A 16,093-nucleotide genomic window follows, 5' to 3' on the forward strand; every position below is an offset into this window, starting at 1 on the left:
CAGAGAGGAACAGCAACCTCGCGTCACCTCCGCAGGACCAGGATTCGCTAGATGGGCGGGGCTCGCAGGCGTCAAAACTGGCCGTTGGCTACGTATGCAGAGGCGGGGCCATAGGTCTCACCCTGCCAAAGCCTGGGGGCGGGGCTTTTGAAATACTGCCCTGCTATTGGCTTACTCAGGAAGGCGGGCCTCCAGTTGACATTCTCTATTGGCTTTGCCGAACAGAGGCGGGACCTAAAGGTGTCACGCCCTACCATTGGCTGCGCCGGACGGGGTCTGCGGCGCTTCTGTGTTGTCATTCGGCTGCGAGTAGAGGACACGGGCAAGATGGCGGCGGTGGCTGGTCTGGTGCGGGGACCTTTGCGGCAGGTAAGTAGCGGCCCCTGGTGCACCCGCCGTATCCCCTGTGCCCTTTCTGAACCTCTTTCTCTTTCACTGCCAGGCTTCCGGGCTGCTGAAGAGGCGTTTCCACCGCTCGGCGCCCGCGGCGGTGCAGGTAACCGGTCTGGACTCTGGGCAAGGCCGGGAGGGAATCCTGGGTTCCGGGAGCAGGCCTGAAAGATCGGGGTCGCGTCTGCCCCAAGGCCGAGTGGCATCTCGGACCCTGGCAGTGGCCGCGTCCTGCGGATGATTCGCGCTGGCTCTGTCACCGCCCGGTGCCACTCATACTGGCACCCATTCTCACCAGGCCGGTGGCAGTCTTAACCGACAGCCACCTGCTTTCCTGACTGTTTACGCCCCCACCTCGAATTGTGGTAAAATATAACTTTAAAACCTTGTGTGTTCAAATGTGGCATCGAATACATTCACTGTATACACTGTCAATCTCCAGAACTTTACACGATAATTCACACTATGCCAGCCGCTGTTGTACTTTTCTGGCACATTTTGAGTTTGCTTGTTTTAGAACGTCATATAAGTGGAATTTTTTGATTTTTTTTTGGGGGGGGGGTCTGGCTTATTTAACAAGGTTCAACCATATTGTAGAATACATACATCAGAATTTGTTCCTTTGAAACATTGACTCATATCCTTTGTACATTTTATTTATGTATTCATCCAAGGGTGACTTTGTTTCCACCGTTTTGATTTGTTCTGGTGCTGAGAACACTGGCTTGCAGATACACACTTCTTTTCTTTTTGGCATATGTATATCTTAGAAGGATTTTACCATTCTACATATTTTAGTAGCCTAGCAGCACCAGCATTGTGGATGTCAAGCTGTACACTACTGAATGCTTAAACTTAGCCGTAGTTAGTAGCCATGGTTAGACCTTCCTTGCTCGTTCTCTGAGTCTTAGTGCTCCAAGGGTATAGGTAAAACAGCCTGGCGTGTTTTCTACATGGGAAACTGCCTTCGAGCTAGTTTAGCAATTGCTTGGTTTTCTTGACTGTGCACATCAAGCAGTACAGCAGAAGTGTTCTGTAGGCTTATCACTAACATCTAGTGAAAGATTATTGGCATAAGTTACTTGTTAAGTTCTTGGAGCTTTGATTTGTATGATAAGTTTTTTGTGTGTGTGAGCATGCCCGTGTGCACTTGAGGTCAACTTCCAGGGAATCAGTTTCCTCCTTCCACCACGTAGAAATGGAGATGAGACTCGTCAGGCTTGGCCATCTTGCCTCCTCACATTCTTGGAACTTGGACTGCCTGCATGAATGTTAGATTTATGTTTTATGTTGTGGGCAGCGTAGATAAGTATGAAGAAGGGAGTTTCCGTAGTCTCCTTAATAATCCTGTAGCGTGTTTTCTGTTTATGTACCTGTGACAGTTGACAGTTCGTGAAGCCATTAATCAAGGTATGGATGAAGAACTAGAAAGAGATGAAAAGGTTTTTCTGCTTGGGGAAGAAGTTGCCCAGTATGATGGTGCATACAAGGTAACTGAACTAGATAAACTTTATATAAAATTAAAAAGTAGCCATTTACCCTGACAACCACTTGAAAGTGATGTGGCAAAATCTAAATTGTAGGTTAGCAGAGGCCTGTGGAAGAAATATGGTGACAAGAGGATCATAGATACTCCCATATCGGAGGTACGCCTTCTGGACAAACTGAGAGGGGCTGGTCAAATATTCAGTCTTAATTTCTATGGACTTTTTCTAAAGTTTGCTGTTTGCTTTACAGATGGGCTTTGCTGGAATTGCTGTTGGTGCAGCTATGGTATGTAATATTTATGATGCTTATCAAAGGAGATTTCCTTAATATCTTTTGAAAATATTGTTTGCACTGCGTGTTGTGGTGTTTGCCTTTAATCCCAGCACTCAAGAGTCAGGCAGATCTCTAAGTTCAAGCCAGCCTGGACCACAAGTAAGTTCCAGATGGCCAGAGTTACACAGAGAAAACTTTTTCAAAAAAACAAAAACAAAAACAAACAAACAAACAAACAAAAAAACAGAGAGAGAGAGAGACAGACAGACAGACAGACAGACAGACAGACAGACAGACAGACCCCAAGCCGTGCTGTCCGGATGTCAGAGGAGTGGATTGCTTGGTTGTTTACCACTCTTCCTTGTTCTGTTTAGTCTTTTTAACATCGACTTTTCCATTTGACAGGCTGGGCTGCGGCCCATCTGTGAATTTATGACCTTCAATTTCTCTATGCAAGCTATTGACCAGGTCATAAACTCAGCTGCCAAGACGTACTATATGTCTGCTGGCCTCCAGCCGGTGCCCATAGTGTTCAGGGGGCCCAACGGCGCCTCAGCGGGCGTGGCTGCTCAGCACTCGCAATGCTTCGCTGCGTGGTATGGGCACTGCCCCGGTTTGAAAGTGGTCAGCCCCTGGAATTCCGAGGATGCGAAAGGACTTATTAAATCGGCCATTCGTGATGATAATCCAGGTAACTCCTGCTTCTCTTGAACAGTGAAAGAGCTGACATGAACCATACAAGGAACCATCGAGGCCATCTAGTGAGGCTTAGATATAGCATATGTATAACGTATAAATGATTTATAGACGCAAAGATAGTCAAAAATGTAGGGCCAGTTCTTTACTGCATACCTGCACATTTGGCTTAACCTCTACCGACCAGACTGTGTATAAACCATCCTGATGCTTCTAGGTGAGACAGAAACCAGGCTTCTTATTCATAAGATGAGTGGTTTTGTGGTATGTGCATTCATAGTCATTCTGCCTATACTTTGTTGTTTGAGAGCTTATACTGTCTTGCAGTGGTGATGCTAGAGAATGAACTGATGTATGGAGTTGCATTTGAACTTCCCACAGAAGCTCAATCAAAAGATTTCCTGATTCCTATTGGAAAAGCCAAAATTGAAAGGCAAGGTAAGGGCACCTTGGTATTCATGAATTGTTTTTACTGTAGCCCTTTTGTTTGCAAAGGTTAGAAGTTACTGCTATGGAGTTTGACTTGAAAAGTAAAGAATGAATGAGCTCATTGAGTCTCTCTGGTAGGTTTGATTTCATGTCCATGAACACAGCCTCACTGTGCAGCTCACTGAAGTAAGCTGCACGATTGATAAGACTAGCTGTGGCTCCTTACAGCATCGCTAATCTGTGACTGCTTTATTTCAGGGACCCACATCACTGTAGTTGCCCATTCAAGACCAGTGGGCCACTGCCTAGAAGCTGCAGCTGTATTGTCTAAGGAGGGAATTGAATGTGAGGTAAGTGGACTTTCACTGCCCCAACCCCTCACAAATCAGAAAGTCTCCTTTAAGATCCAAGACTGATGAGTTGGCTTAGCAGGTAAAATTGCTGACAATCTTAGGTTTGATTCCCAAGAGCCATAGAGAGAACCAACTCCTGAAAGTTGTCGTCTGCCATCTCCCCCACTTATGCCACCGCATGCTTTCTTTTAAGATTTATTTTCTTACTATGTGTACAGCATGCAGGCCGGAACAGACACAGATCTCACTGTAGGTGGTTATGAGTCACCATGTGGTTGCTGGGATTTGAACTCAGGACCTCTGGAAGAGCAGCCAGTGCTTTTAACCACTGAGCCACCTCTCCAGCCTTTGAATTCTTTGTTTTTTCAAGACAAGATTTCTCTGTGTAGTCCTGGCTGTCTTAGAACTGGGGCTGACTTTGAACTCGAGGTCCACCTGCCTGAGTACTGGGATTAAAGGCATGTGTCGCCACACCCAGCTACAGTGCATGCTTCTGTATGCTACTGCACACTCACTGCCCTATGTCCAGAAGCTATGAATGGTGATTCATGCCTGTAATCCCAAGACTCAGAAGATAAGTAGAATCATGGTTGCCAGGCCACCTTGAGCTTTGTCATCAGTCTGTCTCTGCTTTCAGCCAAAAGTGGTGGTTGTTTAACCACATAAACTCTGGATCTTTTAAATCCCTACTCTCTCAAGTTATGATCTAATCTTGTTAGGCTGGGGAAATGGCTCATCCAGTAAAGGCTTGCTCTGTAAGCATGAAGACCTGAGTTGGAGCCCTAGCACCCACATAAAAACCAAACCAGAACAAACAAGTCAGGTATGGCAGCATGGGCTTACTACCCAGCACTGGGGAGACCGAGCTAGGAGGACCCCTTGGGCAGTGAGACCAAACTGGAGGGCATCTCTTCTGATTATCTAATCTGTACAACTTAAGTAGCTTTCCTTGGAAAGTATCACTGCTTCATAGGCTGTAGAAATGTGGTAACAGGGATTCTCCTCCATCCTGGGGTATCTGGGTGTAGACCTGGTGCATATTAAGCACTCAACTATATATTGTGATAAGAGGGATATTGAAACCAAGGAGGATAAGTGAATCCTCTAGGTGAGCAAAGCTTCCTGTGATTGGTTGCAAGCTTCTGTTTTAATTGTAAATTCCCCTTTTACTTTTGTTTGAGACAAGATCTCACTGTGTAGCCAACACTGTCCATACTCACACTTGGGGCCATCCTGCCTTAGCCTCCTAAGCAGTGAGCTTACAGGTATGCGGTCGTCATACCTGTACATTTGTGTGCCTTTGACAGATACATTCAAATTTTCTTAGATCCAAAGATTAACAGAAACAAAACGTGGTGTTTTTGGGTCAAGGCTGTATTTGTCTCCTAGATTGTATAAAGACTATTTCCAGCCTTGTCTTTAGGTAATAAATCTGCGGACCATCAGACCAATGGACATTGAAGCTATAGAAGCCAGTGTCATGAAGACAAATCATCTCGTAACTGTGGAAGGAGGCTGGCCACAATTTGGAGTAGGAGCTGAGATTTGTGCGAGAATTATGGAAGGTATTTCAAAGAACCTGGTTTTAGAACATAATCAAGCTATAGTGAGCACTCAACACTTGAATACCAATGAGAAAGAGATCAAAAGCTAGAGATGACCAAGTGACTTTTCAACTTGTCAGTCTAGGGTTTCGTCTTTGGGTAAATGTTTTAAAAAGTCAGGCCAAAAGTGAGCCCTATAACTAGGATACATTACCTTGTTTTCTCTTGCTGAGTCCCCAGTCTGCTTCTCTCTTCCCTAGGCCCTGCATTCAACTTCCTTGATGCGCCTGCTGTTCGTGTCACTGGTGCTGATGTCCCTATGCCTTACGCAAAGATTCTAGAAGACAACTCCATACCTCAGGTCAAAGACATCATATTTGCAATAAAGAAGACTTTGAATATCTAATCTAGACGTTGAATGTCAAGTCAGTGAAATTTATTTAAAATACGTGTTGGGACTTCCCCTGACGTGTACTGGGAGACTTACTAGTCAGGAGTTAATGCTGATGTGGCAGCAGGTGTCTCTGTACTGGTAAGAAGTTTAAATGTGCTTATGAGTAGAATTTTTCTACTCCCTACCCTAGATGCTCTGCTCTCTTTGTCTGTTACTGTTAAGTTGGTCTAGTCTTTGAATAAGATTAATATAAAAATTTGCCCTCTTTCATTAGAAGGGGCAAGATAGAATGCCCCCATGGAAGATAACTTATATGTCTAAATAAAACATATATTATCTACATTTGCTGTTAAACTGTTTTGATAAGGAATAAAGGGGATTCCTACCTATGAGTAATTGCGTTTTTATGTTCATATAGTGTATGTGAACTATTAAGAAATTAGTATCAGGGGCTGGAGAGATGGCTTGGAGGTTAAGAGCACTGACTGCTCTTCCAGAGGTCCTGAGTTCAAATCCCAGCAACCACATGGTGGCTCACAACCATCTGTAATGAGATCTGATGTCTTCTGGTGTGTCTGAAGACAGCTACAGTGTACTCTAAATAAATAAATAAATACATAATAAATAAATCTTTAAAAAAAAAAAAAAAAGAAATTAGTATCAGGCTGGGTGGTGGTGGCATGTGCCTTTAGTGCCAGCACTTGGGAGTGAGCCACAGGAGGCAGAGGCAGGTAGATAGATTTCTGAGTTCAAAGCCAACCTGGAGTACATTGTGAGTTCCAGGACAGCCAGGGCTACCCTGAGAAACCCTACCTTGAAAAACTACATACATACATACATACATACGTGTCAAATAACTAATATGCTGCATATCATACCTGTAGATTCTGTAGTTTTTTAGAGGATTTCACTGTGTCTTTGGCTAGCCCAGAACTCAGGATCTCACAGATCCCCCTGCCTCTGCCTTTAGAGAGCTGGCATTAAAGGTGTGTGAGGCCCCACCTTGTCCAAATTGAAGCCTTTTACTTCCAGGGCCATGGGCATGTCAGCCAGGGCCCTACTACTGAACATCATCCCTAGACTCTGACTGTTGCATTTATTTATGTCTCTAACATCGCTCAAACAGCAGAGCTGAAAGCAAAAGCTCTCAGGCCCAGGTTCCCACCAGCGACTGTCACTGGTCCACACTGCACCTAATAGCCCAGGTTCCCACCAGCGACTGCCACTGGTCCACACTGCACCTAATAGCCCAGGTTCCCACCAGCAACTGTCATTGGTCCACACTGCACCTAATAGTCCAGGTTCCCACCAGCGACTGTCATTGGTCCACACTGCACCTAATAGCCCAGGTTCCCACCAGCGACTGCCACTGGTCCACACTGCACCTAATAGCTGAGGCAGGCAGGGTCTATGGAGCCCAAATTGGCCTCAGACTGATTATGTGGTAGAGGATGACCCTCCTCCCTGTATCTCAAGTGCTACTGGACGGTGACAGATCAGGGCTTCCTCTATCCCGGTGAGACTCCTCACACCCAGTAAAGGGCTCCTTTTAAAGTTAAAGATTTACGTCAGGTTCTCCTCCACATTGCCAGAACCCATATATTCTGTCATCTATGAGCCTCTTTAACACTTGATGGTAAAGACTGGTTTAAACAGATATGGAAGGAGAACAGGGTGAAGAAACCGGAGTGTACTTTGACACTACACGTTGTTCTCTTCTGAAACACCTAGCAAAGCCACAACATACTTTCTTGACATGATTTCTTTTAATAAAAAATACAGCTGAACATGTATCACAGATTACATGAGACTATACACAATAACATTCTTTCTGCATAGTAACCAACACTGATGTGTGTATTTGAATTTTAAAATGGATTTTTTATAATCCTTAAAGTGCAATTTATTTAAAAGGTTTAAGCAAATCATAGGATAAAAGATTTCTGATAACTGAGTAATATCAAAAAGATGCTGAAGTTGGATAAATCAGATCAGAAGTGTCTATAGATGCCAGATTCACTTGTAATGTTGGCCCTCCCTCTACCCCCACTGGATTTAATTGCTGAGGACTGAGACAGTCCTTCAACTGGCAAGAGCTTTAGCTGTGGTCAGTGCCGTGTCTGGTACACTGTGGCTGACTATGCACCCAGAGCTGCTGCTCTCAGCACAGTGGGATTCCCTGAGGAGCTCCCCATCCCTACGGTGTACAGAAGAACGAAGAGCCCGTTCCTTTGCTTCAGCAGCATAACTGCCTTGGTTAGTGTTAGCATCTGGGGCAGAGTAGCGAGTACACGTGGGTGCTACCTAAGAAATCACCAAAAGATGCTTCGGAGGAATGAGCTATGAGAACACCTTGACAGAGTGACAAAGGCCATTCGCTGCTGTGACAGAATATTGTCATTGCTTTTGATTCTCTGTCATTTTCCTTTCGCTGGTGAAAACGATAACCCATATGATGCTGCCCCTAAAGGAAGCCCATTAGAGTCACAAAGGAGCAAACTACTAAGGCAGCAATGCTGGCCCCTCTTTATTCTATCTGGAGAACATTTCCCTCTTGAAAAGCCTCCTGACTGGAGTGTCTGCAGGACTGGCTGTACGGGCTCTGCAAGGGTTCACCCAGGAAGGGGCTTGAGGGAAGTTGTGGAAGAACTCACCCAGGAAGGAGGGACTCAAAGGGTGGGACGGGACCAAAGAGCTTGCCCTCCAGCGTAACCAAGAAGCATCAGCCAATCTTAGGAGCACTGTGATCACAGGTTTTGGCTTTCCTCAAAGTTCCCTTTTGGAAATTCTGGATGGAGCTGAGCAAGGCCCCACGGTTCACACCATTCACGGCCTGGGGCAGGGGCGGAGCAGGCATCTCGGTGCCTGGGGAGGGCCCTGCTGGTGGCGGTGGAGGTGGCGGAGGCGGAGGAGGTGGAGGTAACGCTGAAGACAGTCCTGCAGAGACAGAGGAGAAGGTCAGGGCTCCACCTTTCCGCCTGCTCTCAATGCTGCCACTTAGGCCGGGCAGAATGGACTCTGGGGACTAAATGTTCTCAGGTGTCTTCAAACACTGATTTAAAAAAAACTAAAAGCAGCTAAGGTGGCAGTGGGGTGGGGGTGGGGGATTTAATGGTTGTTATTTCCTTTAAATGAGAGTCATGTGAAAACTGAATTCAGTGTGTGAAAGCACACAGGGACATCTCTCCCTAGAGTAGCTCTGACTCCATTTTCAGCTGTGGCTTGGGTTGAGGTTGGCTCTGCTTACTGAGCTCACGGTGGAACATACCTGCACGTACCAAAGGAACGAACAATCCTTAACTGTTTCCTCACATAATATCTGAAGGGAGTTATTGGCTTGACTAGGCTAGCAAGCTCCAGGGACCTCATATCACTTTTCCACTTTACAAGCATGTGCTACTGCTCCTGGATACTTCTTTTTTATTTTGGTGTCAGGAACCCAAACTCGTCCTCGTGCCAGCATTTTATAGACAAGCAGTCTCTCAGCACCATGCAACTGCATCTTCACTGAAAAGATGAGCATAAGTAAGAAGTGGCCTTAAGGTTGGCTATATGGAGTAAGCCATGATATGGGAAGTAGCAGAGACAAGCTGGTGAGGAGAGCAGGAGTAGCATCTGTTGACCTGTTACAGAATGGTAAGCCACTGACATTCTCAACGGGGAGCCAGTGTGTTAACTCAAGTCCCTCAGAGTCGGCTCTGAATGACTCCCTGTGGGGAGTCATTAAAGAAATATAAAGTGCCAATACTTGTCAGGAAGAATTGAGAGAAAAGGGTTCTCCCTGGCAGTCCCATTTCAGGGGGAAGTCTCTCAGGCACTATTCCTTTTCACTTTAGCCTAACTTAAGATGAGTCACATCAAGTGTGTGTGTGTGTGTGCGTGTGTGTGTGTGTGTGTGTGTGTGTGTGTGTGTGTGTATCTTCTGGAACATCAGGGATCCTGGACAAAGGGAAACTGGGTATCTAAAACATCCCTTGGCTTCCAGCAACATGGATACTTGCAAGATAGTGGCATTTTTAAATGTTGTCAAGGGTTAGGAGCCTGCACCTTTATATTCTGAGACATCTAACCTGAATTTCACCTTATTTGCTTTTTTTTTTTTTTTTTTAAACTTGGTAAACTGTCCTCTCCAAAGCAGTGCACAGAACCATCGCTGCTGTTCTAGATTTCAGTGTGTGGCAGTTATAACCCTGTGGTTCTCTAAGACCCTACTTACTTATCCATTGCTGACTCTGTCCTCTATCCCTCCCTGGCCATTCCCAGAGAAGTCTGCTGGCTGGTTCCCACACTGCTGTGAGCTGCTGGAGTAACAGGCAGGACACCTTGTCCACTAAATGTGGATGGAGAATGAATGGTTCAAGGTCACCAATAAAATACTCAAGTGCCTCCTTTTCAGTGAGTGTGACAAGCAATAGCTAAAACCTTTTGATTCACAAAAACCACTTACCTTCCTTCTATCTTTACCTCAACCTAAGGCAGCTGAAATTAAAAGACTCACACAAACATACATTCTCATGCTTTGGAATCATGAATTCCCAAATAATGATAAAGCAATACAAACAAAGGTTAAGTACAGACACATGAACAGAATGTAGTTCACATTGGTTTGCTCAACAGTGAATGACACCCAGCTTTGACGCTAGGGTGAACTGTGGAAGACACTCCTGGCTCTGTCGGCCGCGTTATAGAGGAGGTTAACCTAGGAAGCCCAGGTGGGGTGAGGGCAGAAACATTCTTAAGGCACTTCGGTAAAGCCAGTAGAATGCTGGGGTGGGGGAGGTCTCTTGAAGCTCTCAGAACTGAGTTTCTTGACTGACAGCATGCAGTACCAAGGCTCTTGCCCATGTGGAGATGAATGGCTTCCCACACACCGGGCACTATCCTCATGGCCAGAGAACGGTGGTAGAGAGTAATGTGCTCAGGGTCAGTGTGGACCAGGAGCTGCAGGTTTCCCTCCTAGCTCTGTGGTCAGACACCTGGCTGAAGAACCACTACAGGGTTAAGGCTCAAGAAGACAGGCGTGGACTGCAGCAGCACTGGGGCCTAGTACATGCCAGAAACTGGCCATCCCGAGACTAGTTACTCTCCAGCCCTGACTTTGGGAGTTAGGGGTGGTTTCAGTAAATGGATCTTCACTTAACAAATCCCTCAGGTATCAATCTCAATATACCATCTGAAGTTCAATGCCCGTATAGCGAATGGAAGGCTGAGCATCCGGATAGGTCTGCTCACAGGGAGCTGGGCAAGCCTGTGCCTGTGTAACAAACAGAGGAGGGGGCTGTGTGAGAAGCGGCGCTGTTCATTGCAGTGGAAGGAGAGTAAATACCCTGATTCCTGCTCACAGGGAGCTGGACCAAGCAGTCCCAAAGGGCCTGATGGCCACGAAGCCCTTTTTCCTTGTTAGGCCTGTCAGAATTGCAGCAGGCCTTGGAGTATACACTAGGACAAGGATGGGCAGGGGATACTGATGCTGAGGGGAGGCCCTGAGAAGAAGGGCAGACCTGGAAGAGGCAGGAACCTAAGCCCTGTCTATTCATTGTCTTTGGCCATCTTAAGGGTCTGCTAGCTTCTTTTAAAGGTGACGGAGAGCATAAGACAGTGTCAGGAAAGGAAAGGCGGAAGGGACAGAACAAGCTAACAGCTTGCCCTGTGAAACCCTAAAACCAGTGCCTGATGCATGCACTCTCTGTTCCTATACTCTACTTACCCCAGGGCACAGACAAGAGAAAAGAGCAAACAAACTCCATGTTGGACTATTGGTATAGGTCACAACTAGGATGAGGCATGCTCCCAGAAATATATCTACAATGACAACCAGGTTAGTCCTGAGTTCCCTGGCTCATGTTCTCTTAGACAAAAATCCCAATACTAGCAGATCTAACTTTCCCAGAAGCCCCTCCACCAGATCCATTAAGAATGTGGCAATCAGCCAAGGGCCAGAAAGAGGATGCACTCTGGTACACAAAGAAAAATTATGCAGTTTAGATCTTTGGAGGGTTGCTGTACCAGGCACATCTGTAACACCTTTGTGGAAAGGACATTTGGAGTCACCTAGTCCTGAGTCAAGTCTAGTAGTTCCTCCAGGTTTCTGTAGGATGGGCAGGTCAGCTGACCACTAGACCATAGCAGACCCAGAGGAAACAGCAGCCACAACACACAGGGACACAGCAGTCCTCAGTTTGTTGGGCCACCTTTGCCTTGGCCTTAGGCAGACGAGGAGACTCACATCTGACTCGGTAATTCCCAAGTCAGAAAGAACTATATTTTATCATCAATGACAAAAGCTAGGAAGTTATGCCAACATACGCCAGGTGCCTCACACTATGTGCTGTTTACAGTAACTAGGAACCAATATTCCTGCAGCATGACTGAGTGTAAGAGTTTCTAGAGTTGCACTCAGATGCCATTGATGCAATTAGAGCCCATGTTTCCAAACTAAAACTGGAGTGAAAGATGAAGATTTAGAAGGCCATGAAGGAAATGAAATGGATAAGGATGAAGTGACTCGGGGGCCATTTAAAGGTGCTGTGTTCACTGAAATGTCCCAACAAGGAGTGCTCTCCGCTCTGCTTCCAGCTCTGTTCACCAGGGACAAAATGCACTGGGTGGGTCCAGTCTTAGACACAGAAACACAGCATCTTTAAAGCTGGATACGTCAGCATAGTGTACTTTACCGAAAATTCACGTTCAGAGTGGTGCATGCTCTACTGAAGACAGCAGAGACAGAGAGAGAGTGAGAGAGAGCGAGAAAGAGAGAGAGAGAGAGAGGAGAGAGAGGGGGAGAGAGAGAGAGATTATTATTCAGAGTTTAATGTCATTTAATCAATAGTAACAGTAAAATATTAGTCTGAAATACATGTGTATTCTCATGCAAAACTGGGGTACATGTGACCACAAAATACCTTGGTTTACAAGCATAAACATGAATCTTTCAGAATACAACAAATGAACAAGCCCCTTTCTTCACACCTTTCTAAACCAGTTAGACGCTGTTTTTATTTATTCACAAGCATAACATGCTCTTCTGAAGAGCAAAGAGGTTTCCTCTCTGAGTTCAGAACAGATGCCCGTGATCTGTTCCATATTTTATCACCAAGGATGCTGTATCAAGAGGCTTAAAAAGGGCTGCAGAGAAGGCTCAGTGGTTAAGAGCTCTGACTGCTCTTCCAGAGGTCCTGAGTTCAAATCCCCAGCAACCACATGGTGGTTCACAACCATCTGTAAAGGCATCCCATGCACTCTTCTGCTGTGTGTCTGAAGACAGCTGCAGTGTACTCATATAAATAAAAATAAATCTTCAAAAAAAAAAAAAAGGGAGCTCACTTTACCAAACAGTCTGATATAATTTACTGCTTAAAAGCCTTGCCGTGAATATGAACTAAGTGTGTGTGTGTCTGTCTGTCTGTGTCTGTATCTCTGTGTGGTATGTGTATGTATGTCTGTGTGTGTGTGTGTATGTGTGTGTGTCTGTATTTATGTCTCTGTGTGGTATATGTATGTCTCTATGTGTGTGTGTGTGTCTAGGTCTCTGTGTGGTGTATGTATGTCTGTGTGTGTGTGTGTGTGTGTGTGTGTGTGTGTGTCTAGGTCTCTGTGTGGTATATGTATGTCTCTATATGTGTGTGTGTGTGTCTAGGTCTCTGTGTGGTATATGTATGTCTCTATATGTGTGTGTGTGTGTCTAGGTCTCTGTGTGGTGTATGTATGTCTCTGTGTGTGTGTGTGTGTGTGTGTGTGTGTGTGTGTGTGTGTGTGTCTAGGTCTCTGTGTGGTATATGTATGTCTCTGAATGTGTGTGTGTTGTACAAGTGCCCAGCACAGTATGGAAATCTGCGAATAACTTGCAGAAGACAGTTCTTTCCTACCATGTGGGTTCCAGGAGAGAACTCTGGTTGTCAGGCTTGGCAGCAAGCACTTTTACCCACGTGAGCCACCTAATTGGCCCAAGGGTCCTTTCAAAAGCCTGCTTCTAAGAAAGCTCTCTAGAGAAGATGACATACAGGCCTCTCTCCAAACGTCTAGAGGTAGAGGGTCTGGAGAAGATTAAAAGTAACGGTGGTCTGGAGAGGTTTTACTTGGGAGAGAAAAAGGAAACCTGCGGCAGGGTTGAGCTCTGCTCGGACTCATGGCCCTCGTGCCTTTCCATTTGTCTGGAATGTTCCTCTCTCTGACAGGGACTCCTAGGCTGTTACGTATGACGATTGCCACGCTAAAAGCATCACTGCTTTAGCATGCCTTTACCATTCTGAACGTATTTCCTCTGTTAATTAGAATTTTGTTTATCAGAAAACATTAATTGAAGTAAAATGAAATAAAAGGCAGCTTCTGAGAATGGAGTTGAATTGTTCAGGGTCACGGTGGGCAGCTGGTAGAGAGTCGCCACTCCAGCAGAGTAGCATACTCCCCGGAAAAAGCACGCGCTCAATGAGTGGGATAAACGAACAGGGGCAGAATCAAGTTCAAATCCTGGCTGTTGCGGCTCCAATACCTGTGACTTTGGTCAAGTTGTCAATGCTACTAGAGGCTCAGTTTTTCTCTAAAATGGAGTCTGCTAAACCAGAATCTGCTCTCACTGGACGGGAAGAAAATTGAGGATTAAATGAGACAATGAGGGGCTGGAGAGATGGCTCAGTGGTTAAGAGTCCTGAGTTCAATTCCCATCGACCACATGGTGGCTCACAACCATCTGTAATGGAATCTGATGCCCTCTTCTGGTGTGTGAAGACAGCTACAGTGTACTCATATACATAAAATAAATAAATCTTTTTAAAACGATGGCTATTTCTTTTTTTTAAATGAAACCATGAAGGCGCATCCCTTGGATGTGATTATCAAATGTGAGTGTCAGGTTTATTCAGTTTCTGGAACTCCTTTGTAGAGCTACTTTTTCTAGAGAGTCAATGCATAGAGTTTGAGGCCAGCCTGGGCTACATGAGGTCCTATCTTAGTCCCACCCACGAGGCTTGGAGAGTTGGCTCAGAGGTCATGAATGCTTGCTGCTCTTCCAGAAACCCAAGCTCCATCTCTGGTACTTCTATGAGGAGGCTCCTACCTGCCTATAACTCCATGGGTTCAACAACTTCTACTGACTTCCCCATAATTCTCACAAGACACACACACACACACACACACACACACACACACACACACACACACGAGGGAATAAAGGCAGTAGCCCTGTTGCCTGTTCCAAATATGGTGGCAGCGAATATTTGTATATGGCAAACTGGGACATTTTAAAACACCCAGCACTATGAATATAGAGAATGAATGAATGCTCCTTGTAACTCATGAGGTGAATGGAGATAAAGGAATTTTAAAGCTGGCCATCTCTATGAGTCATGGAACAGTAGAAAAGTATTAGAAATTGTCTCACTGAAAAACAAAAAAACAACAACAACAACAACAACAAAAAAAAACCCAAAGAAAACAAGAACAAAAAACAAGGCCTTACTAAAGAGTATGAGAGAATGCCACTCCACCAATGCATTTGCAACCAGACAACCAGACATGGGGAAATAGTATTAGTCCCAACAATTTAGTGTTATCTCAAACAGTTCCAAAGGAGGCAGCCACAGAGAGGGTCTCAGTTGCTAGACAAGATTCACACTGGGAAGATCTCTTCAGTTAGAAATGTCTGCCACTTCCGACAAATCCTAAAAGCAGCTAAACAAGACCCTATCAGGTTACCATGGTCACTTAAAACTAAAGCTATTAGAAGTCTCACTGCACAACTTAACTGGCCAAAACTGAGCTGCTGCTGTCCCTCCTGCAGGGCCTGACCTAGCTGCCCTACAAAGCTGAGAACCATGCCCCTCACCTCGCCCAGGAGAATCCCTGAAAGAGGAGCAAGCCTCTACCTCCCACAACGCTGCTACCCACAGTTACATCTGCCAGTGACTGCTTCCTGACTGCTGGGACTAAAGGCATACACCATCATTGCCTGTCAATAAAAATGTTTATTTCAAGGGAGCTACTGGAGGAGAATATTAGCAGGCCTTAGAGAAATTTTTGTCTGCTTGAACTGTGTCTGACATTTTGGAACTTCTGAGGCATGGGACATCATCTGGGGCCTGTCTGTCTGTAACCCAGGCTATACAGTTCCTGGTGAACTCCAGACCACCTGTAAGTGTATCTTGAATACATGTGAGGTGAGCAGACTTCTGTGTGCTCACCTGGTTTAGCACTGGCAATGCTAGGTCACTAGGCAAACGCTCTGAGATCCATTACAAGTAACAGCCAGTAGAGGGCAGAGTATGGTCTTTGGGGTGAATAATTCTGTCAGTAATTTTGTCAACAAAGTCATTAAAGGAACAAAGGAGTTGTTACTTTGGCTCAGAAGCTCTCCTGACAGCCACTGCACTTGAACTTCAAAATATGTTCCCCTCAGTTCACAGTACAGCTCCCTGCCATCCCACTGTCCTTAGATGGGGCTTTTCCCATACTGACTAGGCGCTACAAAAAAAATTCCAGTTTTCTTTCTTTCTTTCTTTCTTTCTTTCTTTCTTTCTTTCTTTCTTTCTTTC

General features: G+C 45.4%; 2 protein-coding genes across 18 annotated transcripts in view; one reads left to right on the forward strand and one right to left on the reverse strand.

Annotated features, from left to right (window-relative positions):
- On the forward strand, nucleotides 1-5,959 carry Pdhb (pyruvate dehydrogenase E1 subunit beta). Its single transcript, NM_001007620.1, is given in 10 exon segments — nucleotides 1-369; nucleotides 443-496; nucleotides 1,773-1,880; nucleotides 1,974-2,036; nucleotides 2,128-2,163; nucleotides 2,557-2,842; nucleotides 3,175-3,285; nucleotides 3,535-3,626; nucleotides 5,053-5,194; nucleotides 5,434-5,959. Coding segments are annotated over 10 exon segments (1,080 nt in total). The 5' UTR covers nucleotides 1-327; the 3' UTR covers nucleotides 5,580-5,959.
- Nucleotides 5,960-7,314: 1,355 nt separating this feature from the next.
- The window catches only part of Pxk (PX domain containing serine/threonine kinase like), a 68,096-nt gene continuing 59,317 nt past the window's right edge, over nucleotides 7,315-16,093 (reverse strand). For 11 of the 17 annotated variants that reach the window (XM_087585910.1, NM_182821.2, NM_001399677.1 and 8 more), the window contains 1 exon segment: nucleotides 7,315-8,504. In XM_087585910.1, the coding sequence (XP_087442036.1) occupies nucleotides 8,290-8,504 (215 nt within the window). In that variant the 3' untranslated portion in view covers nucleotides 7,315-8,289. 17 annotated transcript variants of the gene reach the window in all.

The sequence above is a fragment of the Rattus norvegicus genome, chromosome 15 (genome assembly GCF_021556685.1).
Source record: "Rattus norvegicus strain SHRSP/BbbUtx chromosome 15, alternate assembly SHRSP_T2T, whole genome shotgun sequence".
Lineage (NCBI taxonomy): Eukaryota > Metazoa > Chordata > Mammalia > Rodentia > Muridae > Rattus > Rattus norvegicus.